Here is a 21018-nt window from a genome sequence, read left to right on the forward strand (position 1 = left end):
TACAATACAATATTACCCAGCCATTAAAAAAAAAAAAAAATGAAATCTTGCCATTTGTGATAACATGGTTGAACTTAGAGGGTATTATGCTAAGTAAAATAAACCAGACAAAGACAAATATAGCATGATTTCATTTAAATGTGGAATCTAAAAAACAAATGAACAAACAAAACAGATACAGATTTATAGGAAAAAAACTGTTGATTATCAGATGGGAGGGCTTGGGGGAGTGGGCAAAATAGGTGAAGGGGATTAAGAGGTACAAACTTCCAGTTCTAAAATAAGTAAGTCAAGGGGACGTGATGTACAGCATAAAAATATAGTAAAAAATATTATGATAATTCTGTATGGTAACTAGACTTATTGAGTTCACAATGCATAAAAATAATGGATCACTGATATATATCTGAAACAGGATATTGTTTGTTAATTATTCTTCAATAAAAAAATGGTGCCAGATACTCAAATGAAAAATATGAATAATCCATAATTCCTACATACAAAAAAAATTTTTTCCACATAAATACTCACATACAAAAATCAAAGCTATAAAATTTTCTTAAATGAGATACTCTTTTTTTAAGACGATTTCTTTCTTTTGAGAGAGTATGCGTACGTGTCGGGGAGGTGCAAAGAGACAGGGAGAGAGAAAATCCCAAGCAGGCTCCGAGCTGTCAGCGCAGAGCCCAATGCAGGGCTTGGCCTCACAAGCCGGGAGATCATGACCTGAGCCAAAATCAAAAGTCGGATGCTTAACCAACTGAGCCACTCAGACACCCCTTAAATAAGATACTCTTAAACGATATAATAAAAATTAAAGATCACTAAGTTTGACTACTAAAGTTAGAACATCTATATGAAAAGATAACATGAAAAGAGTAATAAGAGAAGTCACAAATATAAAGATGGATATAAAAACATATTGGAGAAGCAGTATCTAAAATTAAATAAAAAAACTCTTACAAAATCAATAAAAGATCAACACCATAAGAGACAACTGTTCAAAAATCTTGAAGAGACATTTCAGGAGAGAAAACCTAAATGGCCAACACTGAAAAAATGTTCATTCTCATCACGTTCAATGAAAGCTATTGTTCCGTCATTTCTTTAAAGGTAATTTATCTTTTCTCTCTATACTTCTAGGGCTTAACCCCTCACATGAGCACAAAGAGAATCCCACAAGACAGCTTTCTAGCAGCCGTGTGTACAGCAACAAAAATCTGGTAACTATCCAAGCCAGAGTATACTGAAGAATTGGTGGTAAATGCAAGCAACCGAACACTCTACAACAGAGGCACACCCAAAGCCATTCGGCAACAGTGCTGAGTAAAAACACCAAGTTATAAAAGTATAAAAGTAATTATGGAATAATTTAAACAAAATTCAAAAATATAAACAACAATCCATTACTCAGGAACACACATATGTACAAAACTAGAGAAGAAAAGCTAACGTAAAGTTCAGGGCAATGGTTCCTTTGGTAGCAGGAGGGCAGGGGACTGCGTATGCGGAGGCCTATCAGAGTTCAGTGGGCAGTGGGGACATGGGCGTCCACTTTATGATTCTTTTGATACTTAAAATATACTTTACAATTTTTGTGTGTGTCTATAGGATGATTAGTTTTATATGTCAAACTTGATTAGACTACAGTACCCAGTTATTTAACCAGACAATAACTTCGGTTTCGCTGTGGAGCCGTTGTGTAGATACAGTTAACATCCATAGTCAGCCGGCCTTTTGGCTAAGATCAAGTGTAAATAAAAGAGACTACATTTGATAATATGGTAGGCTGCATCTAATCAGCTGAAATGCCGTAAGAGTATAAAAACTGAAGGTTTCCCAGAGAAGAAATTCTGCTGCAAGACTGCAGCTTCAATTCCTGCCTGAGGTTTCTAGGCTGTCCACCTGCCCTACAATCAATTTCACACTTGCCAGCCCCTTCCCCCAACCATCGGAGCCAATTGCTTAATCTTCTTTATACATTTTACATACATGTATATTTATTCTGTCTCTCCAGAGAACCCTAACGGACACAGTCTACTAAACAAGTAAAAGACCTGCAAGTTTTGTAACAGACGGAATACAGAAGGCAGAGTCAGAATAGAGGGATTTACAAGACAAGTGTGGGCCAAAAAAAAATTATGAATTTACAGCTTGGGATGAAAGAAACTACTGTCAAAAATAACTTAAAACTCTAAGAGTCTGAACTGGAATTAAATGATTACTTGAGGAGGAAGGTAACAACGAGCTTGATAGGCAGAATTTGGTGGTTTTGAGTGGAACATGCAAAGCCCATAAAAAAACTAACAAAAATACCAGAAAAGAAAAAAACAAATTCAGAATGTATGGAGAAAAGACATGAATTTCTGCTAGCCAAAACCCAATATTTATCAAACATATCACAGAGAATGTTTTCAGAAATTTTATGACATTGCCACAGATCACATTTTGAAAGCTAGCTCTGCCACCTAGTGCCACAGAACGTTAGAATACAACTGCTTCCAGGTGCGCAAGGAAATTACGGAGGCATTCCGACCTATAGCAGTTACAATTTTAAAATAATTACGATAACTTAAAATTGTAAAAATGGCATTCTCATTTTAGTCCACCTTCATTCAGACATGAGGTAAGTTATGAATTTATTCTAAGAATGGTGATGATGTGGCTACAATTATACCACCTTTTAGTGAACTTACCATAAATTTAGAGTTGTCAGTTTTAAGGAAATATTAGTATCCTCTTGTGGAATGCCTTGTTCACCCTCCTCTCTGAATTCTGACCATCCTTGAAATCCATGTTCCTTTTCTCTTGCTGCATTCATTATCTATGCCCCACAATAACTACTCAATTAACATATTTGGTTAACATCCTCTTTATACTATTCCTTTAAAAATAAAGTCTTATTCTCCACAGGGTTGGCAGTGATAGATTTCAAAAACAAATAATCGATATACATTTTCCTACTTAATGCTATAAGGCTTTCTCAATTACCTGCAGAAGAGTCCAGTATTTTGTAAATACTATACTTCACCATAATCTGATCTCTGCCTACTTATCCAGTCAAATAAGTAATATATTCCAGCTACTCTAAGACAGGGAGGGGAGAGCTAAAGGGAGGAAGACAGGAAGAATAAAGAAAAGGCAAAGAAAACAGGCATCCAATCGAAAGAGTCAACATATTAATCAACAGGTCTTATTTTCCAGGGTCAATAAATAGTAAATAAAGTATCACGGGCAAATAGTCACTCACAATGCTGAATGGCTGGACTCAAAAATAAAAATACAAGTCTTTCTTACCTTAGCAGTTTTAATATAGTGGCTCAAAACTTCTGCTCTAATTTTTAATGTCTGAGCATGAAGAATTTCTCTAACAACCCAAAAGCTTACCTGCAAATAAAAATTAAAAGGAGTTGAATGGCAAGATTCTTAATCACAAGGATCAAATTAATGACAAGAGCTACTTGGTGAATGACCTATAGCTGGTTAAAAGACAATACTTTTTTTTCTCCTTCCGGCTCCCCGCCAGGACCAGGATATAACCAGTCTTCAAATGTTGCATACGTTTCATATATACATGATATGTATGTGCATAGAGATATACATGTGTATATGTGTATGCTTATACACACACACATACACACACACAAACATGACTACGAGTTTTGATTTGTAAAAGCAAAATAAATTTTGAAGGAGTTAATAAAACTGGTTTTATTGCATTATTACAAGAACACTATACAAATACATGTAATTTTATTCTGAAACATCATGGCAGAATTAGATAAGCTCTAAGATCAGACATTATAAACTATGCTACTTAGGGCAAGTTTTTCTGTGGCTGTGTAATCCCACATTTATTTACATTATGAAATAATACCATAAAGAAAAGTCATTCTAAAATTAAACTAAGATTATATTTTTAAAATCATGTAATGCTTTCTAATTCAATAAACCACCTTTACAATTTCTTTTAAAAACCATTTATCAGAAGGCAGGCTAAATCTAAATTACTAAAATGCTCTATGTACTCTGATGAAAATAGTTTGCTTCTCATAAATATAACATTTTTAATTCATTTACTATGAAAATAAAATCAAGGCACTCTCAGTTGGCTTGAACTTACACAAATCGAAATACAAGGTGTATTAGCAAGAAATGATAGTGCAAAACATAGTGCCACTGCCTCACATTTCTTATCCCTGTTTTAGTGAGAAACATTTCAGATTTTACTTGCAACTTTCATCTATAAACTGCCAAAATGTACATATTTTGTATATATTTTACAAATGTATACGTAAATATAAAATGTATGTATTTTATAAAGCCATATTCATATTTGTTACTATATCTGGGCTACTAATGACAATAAGTATCCCCCATTCTGATAAAGTACACTTCTAAAATATATCAAAAGCTATACTTTATTATGTCAACAACCTTGGCAAATATCACCTGTGAATTTAAACTAAACTGCATGATTACTGACTTTATTAAATTTAATGCTAGGCAAATTTTTTTTTTCATTTTTTTTTTTTTAACATTTATTTATTTTTGAGACAGAGAGAGACAAAGCATGAGCAGGGGAGGGTCAGAGACAGAGGGAGACACAGAATCCGAAACAGGCTCCAGGCTCTGAGCTGTCAGCCCAGAGCCCGATGCGGGGCTCGAACTCACGGACCACGAGATCATGACCTGAGCCGAAGTCGGACGTCCAACTGACTGAGCCACCCAGGCGCCCCAATGCTAGGCAAATTTTAAGACAAAATGCCATCATGATTTTAAAACATGGCCAAAAGGTCTCTGTCATTGAAAGTTGGGGTCTATGTCACCTGTCATGTCATCTGGACAGGCTTGTGACTGCTTTAATGAACAGAAGATTAACAAAATTGATGCTAACTTCCAGAAGATGGTCATAAGAGAAAGCCTCTGCCTTGACTGCCAGAACATTCTCTCTGAGGTTCCTGAGCTACTGTGTAAGAAGTCCAACTTCTGTCCATGCTGGACAGGCTAAGTGCAGGTGCTCCCCAGTTGACAATCCCAGATAAAGCCAACCATACCCCAGAATACTGATCCAGAATGACCCACACAAAGATACAGTTCAATAAAATTACTGGGAAAAAATCTTTTGGCCATTGAGACAAAAAGATAAAGTGATTTTTAAGGAAAAGAAAATGTAATTATCACCGGACTTATCAACAGTAACACTTGTCAGAAAAAAAAAATAGAGTAATATATCAAAAATCATCAAGGAAAGAAAATTGTACACAGAGGACAGGCACATTTGCCAGCATGCAAGAATTCAGGAATTACTATTCTCACGAGCCCTTCCTGAGTACTGTAATGGATAACAAGCTATAGGCAATCAACATGCCTTGATAATCAGGATTCTGTGAGTAGAAGAACATGCGGATGCAATACAGAAGAGTTGGAAAAAAACCTCTATAGTCGGTCCTGAATTTGAATTACAAGTATCTATACGAACTCATGAGATATTTTATCTTTAAACAGTTGTTTGTCTATGTGTGTGTGGACGACATATAGAAATCTTAGCTACCTCTGCTGAAAAAGGCATAGAAAATAGCAATGAGCATTCCTAGCATTCAAGTCCATTTCCCCCTGTAAGAAACCAGGACTTATTAAAGAACGTTGATTCCAGATACAGGGAGGGGATAGGAGCAGGTAATGGACAAAATGAACCTGAAATATCTTTGCATACCAGATGGCAAGGAAACTATTAAAGACTGTTAGAATCATGACAAAGGACATGAAAGTGGCTCAGCTGGTTAAGCATAAGACTCTTGATTTCAGTTTAGGTCATGATCTCATGGTTTTGTGAGTTGGAGCCCTGCGTCTGGCTCTGTGCTGACTGTGTGGAGCCTGCTCGGGATTCTCCCTCTCTTTCTGGCCCTCCCCCTGCTCTCACTCTCTCTGTCTCTCTCAAAATAAACAAACTTAACAATATACTTTTTTAAAAAGGTAATAACTGCAATGGGTTGAAACACATCATATATGATGTTTTAATTTGTAAGTTCACAATGGTACTTAAAAAAACTACTTGGTCACTGTTAGAGGAAGACAGAACACCAATTCACTATCTTCAAAACAACTAAATAATGGGAAAGAATTGAACATTTATCCTTCCTTGCTTATTGGAAATGGATCTCTGGGTAAGCAAATACCAGCTGAGGGAAAATGTCTCTTTATAAAAGCATTCCAACTAATAAATGAAAAAGAATGAAATGTGAATTAACCTTAACATTTTTTTAATGTTTATTTATTTTTGAGGGGGATGGGCAGGGAGAGAGGGAGACAGAGAATCCAAAGCAGGCCCCAGGCTCTGAGCTGTCAGCAAGGAGCCAATGCAAGGCACAAACTGTGAAATATGACCTGAGCCTAAGTCGGACGCTTAACCAACTGAGCCATCCAGGCGTCCCAGCCTTTTAACAACTTCAGTTAATTAATGGATCTAGACACAGCTGCTAAAATCCTAAAAAGACAACCAGATATTATGTGCCTCCTGATGAAAAAGAAGAAAAACCACAAACACAACACATATTCTTGCCAAAGGCACTGAACCCAACTGAATCCTTGGAACCAGCAATAACACCCAGAAAACATAATATATTACACTGTATAGATGCAATCTAGATTGTGGGAGACTCAAAATTAGGTCAAAATGCCTAGGTGCCTCCACAGGTAAATGATAAGGAAAAGAAAAGGAGAAAATGCCAATTAAAAAGTCTTAAAATTTAACAAATTTTAAAAATTGGCAAGGGTAAATAGTTGTGTCTGGGGACACATTTAGGTGATAAAACTATAAAAAGACACACAAGAAAGTGAGTATGATAAAAGGACAGTGATTATTCCTGGAGGAAGAAAGGGTGTGACTGGGCTGAGGTACATGTAGGAGTTTCTAAAGTTCAAGTTTTATTTTTGGTCCGGGTGATATTACAAGGATATTTGACAATAGTTTATTGAACCATGTATTTGTTTTGTGGGTTTTTTTGTATCCACATTTTAATTTACAGTAAGTTATGAGTAAGAAAATAAATGAGTAAGAAATACAAGAATAATAAAAATGACCAGGGAGATTTTAAAATGACAGAACTTGTGGGGCGCCTGGGTGGCTCAGTCGGTTAAGTGGCCAACTTCGGCTCAGGTCATGATCTCGCGGTCCGTGAGCTCGAGCCCCACATCGGGCTCTGGGCTGACAGCTCAGAGCCTGGAGCCTGTTTCGGATTCTGTGTCTCCCTCTCTCTGACCCTCCCCCGTTCATGCTCTGTCTCTCTCTGTCTCAAAAATAAATGAACGTTAAAAAAAAAAAATTAAAAAAAAAAAGAAAAAAGAAAATGACAGAACTTGTGAAAATGAAAAAACAAAAGAAAAGTGAAATTAAAATAGTAAGAGCTAGAATGAAAAGGTCCGTGGAGATAATGATCTTTGTTTTTCCTGTTCACTAATATATTCCAAACACTGAGAACAGTGCCCAGGACACAGTGAAGCTTAATAAACATTTACTGAATAAAAATGAAACCCGAATCATTTCATATCAATTAGGTTGCAAAGTCTGATGATACCAACTGTCGACAAAGATGAGAGTAACGGAAGTTCTTGTACTCTGCTGGTGGGAATGCAAAATCAGTACAATCATTAAAAAAAAAAAGACACCATCTTTTATAGGTAAACATGCATACATTCTCTCTGACAAAAATTTTATATCTAAACACACATTTTTCTAACCAATTACAGTGGGTTTTTTTAACCCACTTTAATGTATCAATTTAGTAAGTCTAAGTAGCAATGTTACTACTTTATTAAGCAGAAAAGATCAAAGAACATATCTAATACAAATAAATATTATTTCAGAATACTTCTGTTTCAGCTGTGTGTCTACACTGAATCACAATGTAAAATATTTTATCTTATCGTGGGTCACCATCAAAAAAGTTTGAAAGCCACTGCCTAGAGAAACTAGTATACATAAGTACCAAGACTCAGAATATTCCTAGCATCATTCTTCATAACAGCAAAAAATTAGGAAACATATCTCATGGTCATCCTCAAAAGAATGATAAATTCATTTTGATATATTCATACAATGAAATGCTAGAAAACAGTGAAAAATCAATGAATTAGAGCCAAATACATCACCATGGCATCAGAGAAACACAAAGTGGAAAAAAAGCCAACCATAAAAAAATATATATATAGTCTGATGATACATTTTATGAGGATGAAAAACAAGATTATACAACATGCTGTTTCAGGATACAAACATTTCCGATGAATCTATAAAAGAATTACAAGAAGAGTTTAAAAAACTTTTAAAAACCTGCCCAAAAAACCAAAACCCAAATTTTCAGATAATGGTTATCCTTAAGAGAGGGTACAGGGAAGAATATGTAAAATGTTTAAAGAGTTTGGGTAATATTCTAGCTCCTAGCTTAGGTGGTTAATTCAAAATCATTTATTAGAATGCTTTTTAATACACATTCATCACATGAACTTGCCATTTCTGTAGGCTAACAATGGTTGAACATCAGCAGTTTCACATGATTCAAACAAATATTTAACACATTCTTTGAAATGTACCAAATATTTCATAAAAAAGTAAATCCTAGAAAACATTTATTCATAGGATATTTTTAACTGTAGTTGCTTTATTCAGTTTTATAATCATATAGAAGTGTTATAAAAACCTTATATTTGCAGCCAAAAATATGTTAAGCTTCAAGATAGTTTTCTCAACTGTTTACATGGAACACTTCAAATGTATACTGAACTAAACAGAAGATAATAATGAAGTCCCTGATGTATAGCAACCAGTTTCAACAATTACCAAGTTATGGCCAAACTTTTTCACCTCCACCGCTCCCTTCCCCTCAAATGCCCCAGGAATACTGTGAAGAAAATCATAGATAATATATAACTACATCTATAAATTTTACTTTCAGAAAGTAGAGTCTTTTTTAACAAACATAACCCATTATCATGATCATTCTTAAAAGCATTAACTTCTAATTATCAGTCGTATTTCCAATTATCTAAAGATAATGTCTAAAACAAATTTAAACAACCCTTCCACAATAAAAAAGAAAACAAAAACAAGAACCTCCACTGGCCAGAAGGCATGCCCCCAAGTTGTCAGAGGAATATCCAATATAGAATGATGATTAAAATTATGACATAGTTCAATCACAGGAGATCACAGAGATACTAAAAATGTTTTCAACATATAATGATATAGGAACATTTAATGGTATGCCATGACAATAAGGCTATAAATTACATGCACAACATGATTTCTATTAAGAAAAAATAAAGAATGAAGAAAAGGATATATGCTGAAATGTTAACAACAGTCATGTCCAGGTATTTGTTTTCCCCTCAGCTTTTTATACATTTCTACGTTTTTTCAATTTCCCTGCAATACATATTATTATTTTGATAATCAATAGAAAGCATAATTGAAAAATTTTTTTAATGTTTTTATTTATTTTTGAAGGGGAGAGAGAGAGAGTGAGACAGAGCATGAGCAGGGGAGGAGCAGAGAGAGAGGGAGACACAGAATTCAAAGCAGGCTCCAGGCTCTAAGCTGTCAGCATAGAGCCCGATGTGGGGCTTGAACTCATGAACTGTGAGCCGAAGTCGGACGCTTAACTGACTGAGCCACCCAGGCGCCCCAGAAAGCATAATTTTTAATGGGATGGGAGAGAGTTCCATTTCTGGTAATGTGGAGTAGCTGGTATCTTTGGGAATGCTCATCTGATTATAATTCCAAATTATAAAAACAACTATTTAAAACCACAAGAGAGGGACGAAAAGAAGGCAGAAACTGGAGAAATGATCCTTGAAAGAAGATGCGTTGGATGAGATTTGCACTTGGTTCACTGAGGATGCTTTCTAGTTACCACAGTGTGGGCAACTAAAATTCAAGCAGAAGGCCATAGTCTTAATGGCTTCAAAAGTCAGAAGCCAGCTGGCCAAAAGTGAGGGGATAAATTCTAGAAAGGAAAGAAAGATAAGAAGGAGATTCCCCCAAATCTATATAAAAGTGTCATCTAACTCTCTGGCTGGCCTTGGAACTGTGCATGTGCAAGGGAAACTCTAAGAAGCCTAATTGAAAACAAAACCTAAAGGAAATTATCTGTTCTCCAAGGAGAGACAGAATTTGAAGTTTGAGTCCGGCGAAATTAACTGCTTGCTAAAATAAAAATCAACACTCTTCAAAAGAGGAAAACAAAACCATTATTACACAATATGTTAACTAACCTGGATTTAAATAAAAATTTTAAAATGCAAAAAAAAAAAAAAAGGAAAAAGAAAAAATATTGAAGAAAAGTCATAAATAAGTTAGTCAGAGATAAATACCATATGTGGAATTTAAGAAACAAAGTAAAGGAGCCAAGGGAAAAATGAGAGACAGAGGCAAACCAAGAAACAGATTCTTAACTATAGAGAACTGGTGGTTACTGGAGAGGAGGTGGAGGGGGAATGGGTTAAATAGGCGACGTGGATTCAGAAGGGCACTTGTGATGAGCACCGGGTGATGTATGGAAGGGTTGAATCACTGAATTGTACATCTGAAACTAATATTATGCTGTATGTTAACTAACTGGAATGTAAATAAAAGCTTAAAAAAAAAAAGACAACGGAATCCAGAATCACTATTATGTATCATCCATAATGATAACTATAAAACTTTAAAAATTATCATACATGCAAAGAAACAGAAAAATGTGACAGTTAAGAGGTAAAGCACTAAAAGGACAAAAACAGACCCCAAGATAACTCTTTTGTTATAATTAGTGACAACTAGGTGCAACGTGGGATCCCAAAGTATCTTGTAACAATAACAAAAAGGATATTAGTGAGAAAACTGGGGACATCTGAATAATGTCCTTAGCTTAGTTAATAGTACTGTACCAATGTTGATTTCCTGGCTCTGATAACTATACTTCTGTAAGATGTTAGCACTGGGGGAAGCTAACATCTTATATAGAATATAAGAACATGGAAACTCTCTGAACTATCTTTGTACCCTTTCTAAGTCTGAACTGAAAAGCAGAGATTCAGACTGAATTACAAAAATGAAAGGTATGTTAACTAACTAGAATTTAAATAAAAATTTGAAAAACAAACCAACCCCCACCAAAACAAAATAAACCTTAGATTCCTTAACATTAAATTGTTGTTGTGCATGTGATTGTTGTGAAGTTCAACTGGGGATATTTTTGAGAAAATATAGAGAAGAAAATGAAGTAAAAATGAGTTCTTAAAACAATTATAATCTAGTTCTGTTGCTAAGACACTAATGATGTATTTGATCAAATAATTTGATTCTTTTTATGTTTAAGGAAAATTAAAAAAAAGGAAAAACTACCACTTATCAAATTCAAATGGATGTCAAATGGATGTCAAATGGAATACTACACAGCAATAAAAATGAATTATTAATGCATGCAACAAGAATAAATCTCAAAGACTTTATGCTTTGAGAGAGTGAAAGAGACTAGTTTCAAAAGGCTACGTACTATATGACTCTATTTATATAAAAGTCTGGGGGCGCCTGGCTGGCTTAGTCGGTTAAGGGTCCGACTTCAGCACGGGTCATGATCTCACGGTTCCTGAGTTCAAGCCCCGTGTCGGGCTCTGCTGACAGCTCGGACCCTGGAGCCTGCTTCAGAATCTGTGTCTCCCTCTCTCTCTCTCTCTCTCTTCCTCCCCCGCTTGCACTCTGTCTCTCTCTCTCAAAAATAAATAAAGATTAAAAAAAATTTTTTTTTAATGTCTGGAGAAGGCAAATACAGTGATGGAAAAGAGCTCATTGGTCACCAAGGGTTAGGGATAGAGAGTGGGTGTGACTACAAGGGTACAGCACAAGAGAAATTTTTAGGGTGATAAAAGTGAATTTTGATTATACTTATATAAATCTACATATATGTTAAAATTCCTAAAATAAAAAAAATAAAAAATAAAAAAAGGAAGACCAACAATATGCTGTCTACAAAAAACTCATTTTAAAAATAATATTGCACACAGGTTTCCTCTAAAAGATTCTAACTTCTTTCAAAATTTGCTATTTCAAATGTCCTATGATCCCACTAGGAGAAATTAATAGAGTAATGGAGCCATTAAGTGAGATTATAGAATCTATTATGATCTGGAATAAGGATAAAAGCTTTTGGTACAATGTGACATATCTGACTCTGACAACTTTTCAGCGTAAGAATAATATTATTGTTTAAAATGTAAAGTCAAATTTGTGAATATTATAATAATGTTTTTGTATGGCAAAGAAAAAAATTTTTACTGTGGTAAAAAAATTCTGACCAACTCAGAAAAATTTTGAAAACAACTTCTATATAACTTGAATATGAAATTCAGTGTAAGACATGCTTGCCCTCTGTCCCTAATAATGATTTAATCTAATTTTTAAAAACTTTGATCGACTTCCATTTTGGGGAATAGAGTGAACCAAATACCCTGAGAAACTATTTGCTACAAACTCCTAGAAATGTTGGGTTGAAGACAAGAAACTTTTTAAAAAAATGTGTGGCTAACTTGAAAGGAAGGATTTCTTCCCCTAGAGGCCAAAACAAAGAGGGAAATAAAGGCAAAGCAGTGGTTACAAGAAAGGGCACTATAGCTGCCCATGGAGGATTTTCTCTCAGTGACATAGGGGCTCGGGATTTAATACTCCTTCAAATACAAGGACCCCATCTCTACTCTACCACCTCTATGTCTATCTAAGGGATCTTCAAAGGGCTAAAATGTAGACTAAAACAATTCCCTTATTGGCAGAGAAAGGCAGAGTAGATGGAGAAAAATAAGTCTTTTTAAAAAATGTTTATTAATTTATTTTGAGAAAGAAAGAGAGAGGGTGCACACAAGTGGGGGAGGGGCAGAGAGAGAGAGGGAGAGAGAGAATCCCAAGCAGGCTCCGCACAGCGCAGAGCTCAACACGGGGCTCGATCTCCTGAACTGTGAGATTGTGACCTGAGCCGAAATCAAGAGTCAGATGCTTAACCGAATGAGCTACCCATGTGCCCTGAAAAATAAGTCTTTTATAAGAATTTGTAAACATCCCTTAGTTGGATTTGGAGTTGAAATTTCCACTACAGCAATGTACGGATGTTCCCAACCAAAACATATAAAAAACTGTCCTAAGTCAGTATAGTCCTTGGTACCAGCAAAAGCAAACAAAAAGCATTTCAGAAGAGATACACCCTCACTCTAGGTGGCAGCTGAATTCCCACAAAGTACAGGTATAAGCTTAAATGATGAGTGCTCAATCCAAAATTAGAAAATGTATAAAAATACAAACCATTTTGAGTAAGGATTAGCAGAAATGACAGAGAATTAGTACTCCAAGGACTCTGGATAATAACAGAAATTATAAAATAAAATGATGAAAATTATCTAAGAAATATAAAAAAAATCACACTAGTGTAAAAGTGTACACAGACTTGAAATAGAAATGACCCATCTGAAGAGAATTAGTGAACTGAAATACAGAACTGAGGAAATAATGCAGAATGGAACACAAAGAAACAGGTATAAAATACAAAAGGTTAAGATAACAGGTAAAAAAGAATGTCAAGTACCAACAAATTTCCAACAGAAATTACAGAAGAAAAAAAATAGAGATCAGGCAGGGGGACAGTATTTGAAGAGATACTGGCTGAAGATATGCCAGCATTCATGTGAAAAGCTAAACTACTTCTTAATGAAAAATTATATATTGAGGAACTGAATTTCAGAAACTAAGTATCAAAATTTTATAGGCAACTCACATGATTAAATCTTCTTGTGAAGGCAACAGCATTTGGTGCAGAACTGTATTTTTCTTTTTTATTCCATCCACAACTTGAAAGCTCCTGAAAAAAATAGGTTAAAAATAAGTTCATGAAATAGCCCAGTTTTCTTATTATATTAAGGGTTTCACAACATTAAAGACAGTTGTGTCCCCTCCTAGAGCCATTTTATTCAAGAGGAACATATCTAATACTGTAACCATTCAGTTAAATCATAAAAACAAATTTTACCCGTAGAATGTAAGAGGGCAAAATTACCTGTCTATTAGAACACAGGTAACTAGACCTACACTCCACAGGGAGATTGGTGGATTCTCCTTCTGAAGATATCGGAGTGTCAACAGAAGGACCTACAGATAACGAGAGCTAGGCTTCCTACAACGTACAGTGAACCCTACTAGCTGTCAAGCAAGCCCCATTCCCAGTCAGTTACTCAGAGCTTCCAATCAGCTTTCCAGTACCTTCTTCTTTGAGCTGACAGCCAACTACCCCATATATATCATGAAACCTCTAATAAAAGGGCTCTTGATACCCCACAGGGTCTGTCAAGAGAATTCAAAGGGCTCAATAAACTTAAAAACTTAGATTTCTATTTTATACTAACTTCTGATATGACATTCCTTTTTATCTTAAATGTAGAGTACAGATTACAGAAGAAATGGCAATGCGTGTGACGTTACCACTGATAAAAATCACAGATATTTTCATTTTCATATCACATTACAGTTAGTGCAGATAGCTCAAAACTATCATTGATACTCATCACTAGTTTGATATTATGAGCTCATCATCTCTGGATCTTACTTAATGTTAACATAAAAGCACATATATATTGCTATGTGACAGTTTTACAAAATACTTTGGGAAGTGTATTTTAATAGGATTGATTTCCTTTGATTTTAAAGAAGGGTTCAGATTCATAGGCTTCATTCAGGGGCCAAGGGAGTCCAATGTTCAAAACAGGTTAAAGATCCTGCTATAATACCAATAACCACCACCAAAAAGAGATAGAATCTATAGGGAAAAAAAAAAAAAAGACTCTGAGGAAGCTGAGTTAGGGAAGGGAACCAAAAAAACTGAGAGAAGAGAAAGACAAAACCATATATTTACTACTCTCAGATAAGAATAGGTATTGCTCCCATTAGGCAGAAACAGAAGGATACATTCTATTCAGAGAACAAAACACAGCCTTTGGAAATGAAAAACACACTAAGGGAGATTTTAAAAATCACTCTAAGAGTTGTGAGATAAAGGTGATAGAATCTTTTAAAAAATAAGCTCAAAACAGGATCCAAATATTCTGTTAATTAGAGAGTCCGTAAAAGTCAATGTCTGAATAATAACAGGAGTTTTATAATTTTTTTAATGTTTATTTATTTTTGAGAGAGAGACAGAGTGTGAGCGGGGGAGGGGCAGAGAGAGAGGGAGACACAGAATCTGAAGCAGGCTCCAGTCTCTGAGCTGTCCGCATAGAGCCCACATGGGGCTTGAACCCACAAACTGCGAGATCATGACCTGAGCTGAAGTCAGACCTTAACCAACTGAGCCACCCAGGTGTCCCAATAACAGGAATTTTAAGAGAGAACAGAGAAAATAGAGAAAAATAACTTACCCCCCCAAAAAATTTTTTTTAGTTTTATTTTAGAGAGAGGGAGTGTCTGTGTGCATGGGCATGCAAGCAGGGGAGAGAGGGAGACAGAATCTTAAGCAGGCTCCCTGCTCCGCATGAAGCCCAACATGGTGCTCCATCACGTGATCCTGGGATCATGATCTGAGCTGAAATCAAGAGTTAGATGCTTAACTGACTGAACCACCCAGGTGTCCCCCGCCGCCCCCGCTAAATTTTTTAATGCCCCTCCCCTAAGAAGTTGAAGAACAAGATCTGTCTAGTGTTCTTTACAGTGGATTAAATTTTTAAAACCCTCAAAACAAGGCCTAGCCTCAAAAAAACTGTAGCACACTGGAGACTAAGAGATTAAATCTGTAAGATTCAAAAACAAAACAAAATAAAACTAGATCACACGCAGATCAAAGTATCAGATACCTCAACAGCAACACTGAAAGATAAAGACAACTGAAAACAAAGTCTTCAAAATCCTAGAATTCTGTCCAACAAAAAAATGAATTAAGTATGAAAGTATACTACAGACATTTTCAGACATGCAAGTGTCAGAGAATTTGTTTTCTAGGGACCTATTCTCAGCTAGGAAAATATGTGGTTCCTCAAAACAAACGAGCAAATTAAGAAAAAAAAAAGACACGGGATCCAAGAAACTGAGGAACCAATACAGAAAGAAAATATTGCAAAACCCAGTTTATCAATAAAGGGAGATCCTGGGACATAGCTGTGAGCAGAGCTTAAGAACAACAGTCCAGATAGTAACTAAGCAAGAGGTAAGAGATTCCAAGAGAGATACCTCTCAAAAATGAAACAATACCTAAGTGTTTGAACACACTGAGAAGACACATTCACTATATTCACTTCTGGCAGAAGAATTAGTGACAAGTACAGAGAAAGCTTAAGTAAGTTGTTAGCTCAAGGAACACAAAATTTAAGTAATCATGGCTTCACTGTAAAGAACAGTTGAGCCATGATTACTTATTCATGTTGAAACTGTGACATAACTATATGCGAAAAAGAGGAGGAACAGAACTGTATAAAGGTCAAGGGAAACAATATAAAAGTGTGAAATCATTTTCTATAGTACAGAGTCAATATATCATATCTAAAATTTTAAAAATCAGGGGCAGCTGGGTGGCTCAGTCAGTTAAGCGTCCGACTCTTGCTTTCAGCTCAGGTCATGGCCTCGCAGCTTTGTGGTTTCAAGCCCTGCATCAGGCTCTGCACTGGCAGCTCAGAGCCTGCTTGGGATTCTCTCTCTTCTCTCACTCTGCCTCACTCTGCCCCACTCTGCCCCACTCGTACTATCTCTCTCAAAATAAATAAACTTTAAAATTTTTTAAATCGTAAACAATAGCCATTTAGACATATTATTTGAAAACTGGACATAAATTCCTGCAAGAAGGAATAGTTAAGGCACTGGATGAGCATGGGGCTCAAGGGTGGAGGCCGGTGGAAATACGGGACTTCTTAAATGTGATGCATGCCTGTCTTCCATAAAATTTTAAAACAGAAACAGAAAGAAATGGACTGAGGAGGGGACTGAGGAAACAGTTACGGTGATACTACAAAATCTAACTAAAACACAAAAATTAAGGTAATGTTTGTTTCCTTATATTGGAAAAAGTGGTAGATTCAAGATATCTTGGAGGCAGGCAGGATCTGGTTAAAAATTGGATCCACACAATGTAAGCCAAGAATGAGGTGTCCAGAGGTACCAAGACTCCCAAGTTTTCGGCTTGAGCAATGGAGATGAAGAATACTAAAGGAAGAAACGGCAATCATTGCTTTAACACAGCGGACAAGCAGTAAATGCTCTGAAGATACCAATTACTTTTTTAAAATCTAAAGCTAGATCACAACCTTCAGATTTGAAATTACTAAAGGAAAATATGGAACAGAAACAACTCTACAGTAAAAAGACAACTGCTTGTTAGCCTAGATACAGGCTCATTTCACATTACCTCCTTGTACAGACAGAAAATATTTAGTGACAGATACTACACGAACATGAAAATGACATGACAGCTATATTAAAAACATCAAACTTCTAGAAAATATTTTTTCTAAAAATATTAATATAACCATATTAATGTAACTACATAAAGATGGCATATTTTAGGACAAAATTCCTCGGATTAGATGTACAAATACTGAGCTCATTTTAAACCAATTAATATAACTTCCAAATACATATTAATGCTATTAATATACAGTGTCTGTGTCAAATTGATGTCAACATAGCCATTTGATAGAGTTCAAACTCAGTTATGCAGCTTTACACAAAACGTAAATGTCATTTTCCTGTTATAAGTAAGGCTGTACCATAAGTAATGAATATCCTTGCACCTTCTCTGACATTTCTGATCATTTCCTAAAAATATAGTCCTAGAAGTAAAATCACTAGGTCAAAGAGTCTGAACCCTTTCAAGGCTTTGATACCTGTCAAACTGTCCTCCTGAAATACCGAGTCATTTATACCACCACTACTGAGTCACTTTCCCAACAGTCTCACCAAATCTGGGTATATTTATCCTCTTTTTGTATATCACTACTTTAATTTCCCCAACTGTAAGGAAGAGGTGCCTTTGTTAAAAGAAGTGAAAAGGGGGGCGCGTGGGTGGCTCAGTCAGTTAAGCGTCTGAGTCTTGATTTCGGCTCAGGTCATGATCTCAAAGTCTGTAAGATCAAATCCCATGGTGGGCTCTGTGCTGACAGTGTGGAGCTTGGGATTCTCTTTCTCCCTCTCTCTCTCAAAATAAGTAAATAAACATTTCTTTAAAAAAATTGAATGAACAAGATTTGTTTTAAAAAGGAGAGAAAAGGGAGGGTGGAGGCTGTGAATCACTTATAAACCCACCACTGAGAGAAAACCTATGAAAACACCTTCCCAATCTTGTTTATGTGCAAAAGGGGGCCTACTCTTTTGTTTGTTTAAAGTAGCCAGTACTTTCATTGTCCTCTTCTGTGTGATTTAATCTTCTGGTTTTATGCTCAAAACCTTCTCATCCAGAGAACAGGTGTCTTAACAGCAGCAGTGAAAGAATTAACACTAACAGAGATTACCATGTGCTAGGCACTATTATAAGTGCTTTATACATACTCACTTGAACCTATCTTCACCATTATAAATTATGATAAACAAGGAACCCAGTAAAAGTGTCAGTGAATTATGGCTTTATTTTTTTACACGAAAACCTTTTGACTGCTTTTCTGACTCTTCAAATAAAAAATAAGAGGTTTTGAAAAATTCATCCAATTCTTGGAACACTGCAACATCATTAACTTAATGGAAAAATGCTTTGTCCCTTAACAGAACCCTTGGAAGCCAACAGAAAGGAGGTGGGATGAATCAATCTATAGTCACATCACTTGGGAGTACATAGATTATTCCACTGGAGCCCTCCGTTCTAAAGGAATTTGTACTTAAAAATTGTGAAGAGGGGCGCCTCAGTCAGTTAAGCGTCCGACCTTGGCTCAGGTCGTGATCTGGCCACTCTGAGTTTGCGCCCGGCATGGGGCTCTGTGCTGACAGCCCGGAGCCTGGAGCCTGCTTCAGATTCTTTGTCTTCCTCTCTCTCTGCCCCTCCCCTGCTTGCGCTCTGTGTCTCAAAAATGAATAAACGTTAAAAAAAAATTTTTTTTAAATGTGAAGAAACAAGCAGGTTTTTTAAACCTCTTAAGATAGTAGCTACCATTTCCCCTTTGAGACAATTCTATATTACTAGCACATCTAATATAATAAACTGTAACTGATGGAGAACAGATTAGTGGTTCGAGGAATTAAGGACGGTGGGAAGTAGGTAGGAGTGGGGCTGGCTGACTATAAAGGGGTAGTACAAGGGAGAGAGACCTCTGTGGTATTGTAATAGTTTTGTATCTTGACTGAGATGATGGTTAGACAAAACAATACATAAGATGCTATAAATAAATAAATAAATAAATGTTATTGCAGTCCATTCCCTGGTTTTGATACTGTACCATGCTTATATGAGATGTAGCTTCTAGGGAAAACTGGGTGAAAGATAAATGGGACCTCTCTGCGGTATTTTTGCAATTTCATATGAATCCCTAATTATCCCTGTACTATTTTTTGCAAGTTCCAGTAAATCTCTTGTTACTTCAAAATAAAAAGTTAAACAACAACAATAACAACAAAAATCCATTTAATGAATTATGGAGCTGAAATTGCACTGGGTCTCCAAGAACTCACTAATTTCTTCTTAAACCTTGACATGCATTTGTATTAGCTAGCCTTAGAGGAATTTTGCCCTGCCCCAACTGTAACTCTCAACAGCCACTGAACTTCTCTGAGAAAAAAACTGCTCTTTCCTTTGCCTCGGACTTTGGATCTTCCTCCAAGAGACACTAGGGAACAATGTAAGAAATAAATCCTCCCACCCATGGTATCTTGCATTTGACAGCTGAGCAGCCTAGTCAAGGGTTATCCTATACTAAAACATCTCCCATGAATACCAAAAAGAAAGCTTAGTGACTCAAAGGATTTTTTTAAAGGTCTGATTTAAGAACAGGACTGATTTGAGTTGCGTACACCATGTAAGTCAGCCTCTATTTCAGCAAAGGCTCAATGAAATAGAGCAACCTTGATACCTCTTAAAATCCATTCAAATGGATTTAACTTAGAATTTTAAAATCAGGCAGTAAAGAGCAATCTAACAGTAACTCACACATAAAGGCAGTTTTTAACTGGGCATTGAAAGTGTATTTGCGAGAATATTCACGGGTGCATTTTGAGCCCTGAAACTGTCGAGCCCGATTTTCCACTGAGTTTATTTCGGAAGCACATGGGAAGCAGACACCGCAACTGAGGACCACCTACCCTATGAAAGAATTACTGAATTTCACAGGAGCCACAGCTTCTCTTATGCCTCTTGTAGGTTTGTTCTGTAAAGTCAAATTCTTGATCTAAATTTCATCTTGTAGGTTCCAACACTCTTAAAAGGACTGCTCTAAGGGTGATGTTGTAGGGATACCTAAAGATAGAAGAAGAGAAAAGGCCAATATAGACCAGCATGTAGACAGAGAATGAGAGAAGAAAAGAAAAGGCGATGGAATGTACACAAGACTGCAGGGGTGGGGGGTCCTCACAGGAAGAAGACAGTTTGTTTTTTCACTCAAGTATAGTTGACACATGAGAGAAGATAATTATTGCTAAGGCACTCTTATGCTCAAAAATGCAAAGCTTTTTTAAAGGGATATAATATACCCGTTAGCATTCGTCCTATATGGCTATTTAGAAAGAAGTCTCAGCCACAGACGATGTGCTTGCTACAACTCCTGTATTTTTAATCAACAGAATAAAGTTTTGAAACTATAAAACTGCAATATGATATGTGAGGTCAAAAGATCAATTCTCTTTCCTAACGTACTCACATTCTCTGTTCCCCCTCCACCTTCCTCCCCACATTAGTTAATTGATTAATTAATTAACGCTGCCCCTGTAACAACAGCCGAGATAAAGGCAGGTGCTACCTTCTGCTACCACCGATGCCGTGGCACACCTCCTCTCCCCGTCAGTCATGTTCCTCTTCACTCCCCTCGTTCTATTCTAAGCCTGAC

At 36.1% G+C, this 21018-nt stretch overlaps 1 protein-coding gene across 8 annotated transcripts in view; it reads right to left on the reverse strand.

Moving 5' to 3' along the window:
* RALGPS2 (Ral GEF with PH domain and SH3 binding motif 2) overlaps positions 1–21018 on the reverse strand; it is a 164794-nt gene that overhangs the window by 96813 nt on the left and 46963 nt on the right. For all 8 annotated transcript variants that reach the window (XM_027074314.2, XM_027074312.2, XM_053209458.1 and 5 more), the window contains 2 exons: positions 13797–13880; positions 3298–3387 (listed from right to left, as the gene is read on the reverse strand). In XM_027074314.2, the coding sequence (XP_026930115.1) occupies positions 3298–3387; positions 13797–13880 (174 nt within the window). The remainder of the gene's footprint in view (positions 1–3297; positions 3388–13796; positions 13881–21018) is intronic.

Source organism: Acinonyx jubatus, chromosome E4 (assembly GCF_027475565.1).
Source record: "Acinonyx jubatus isolate Ajub_Pintada_27869175 chromosome E4, VMU_Ajub_asm_v1.0, whole genome shotgun sequence".
NCBI lineage: Eukaryota > Metazoa > Chordata > Mammalia > Carnivora > Felidae > Acinonyx > Acinonyx jubatus.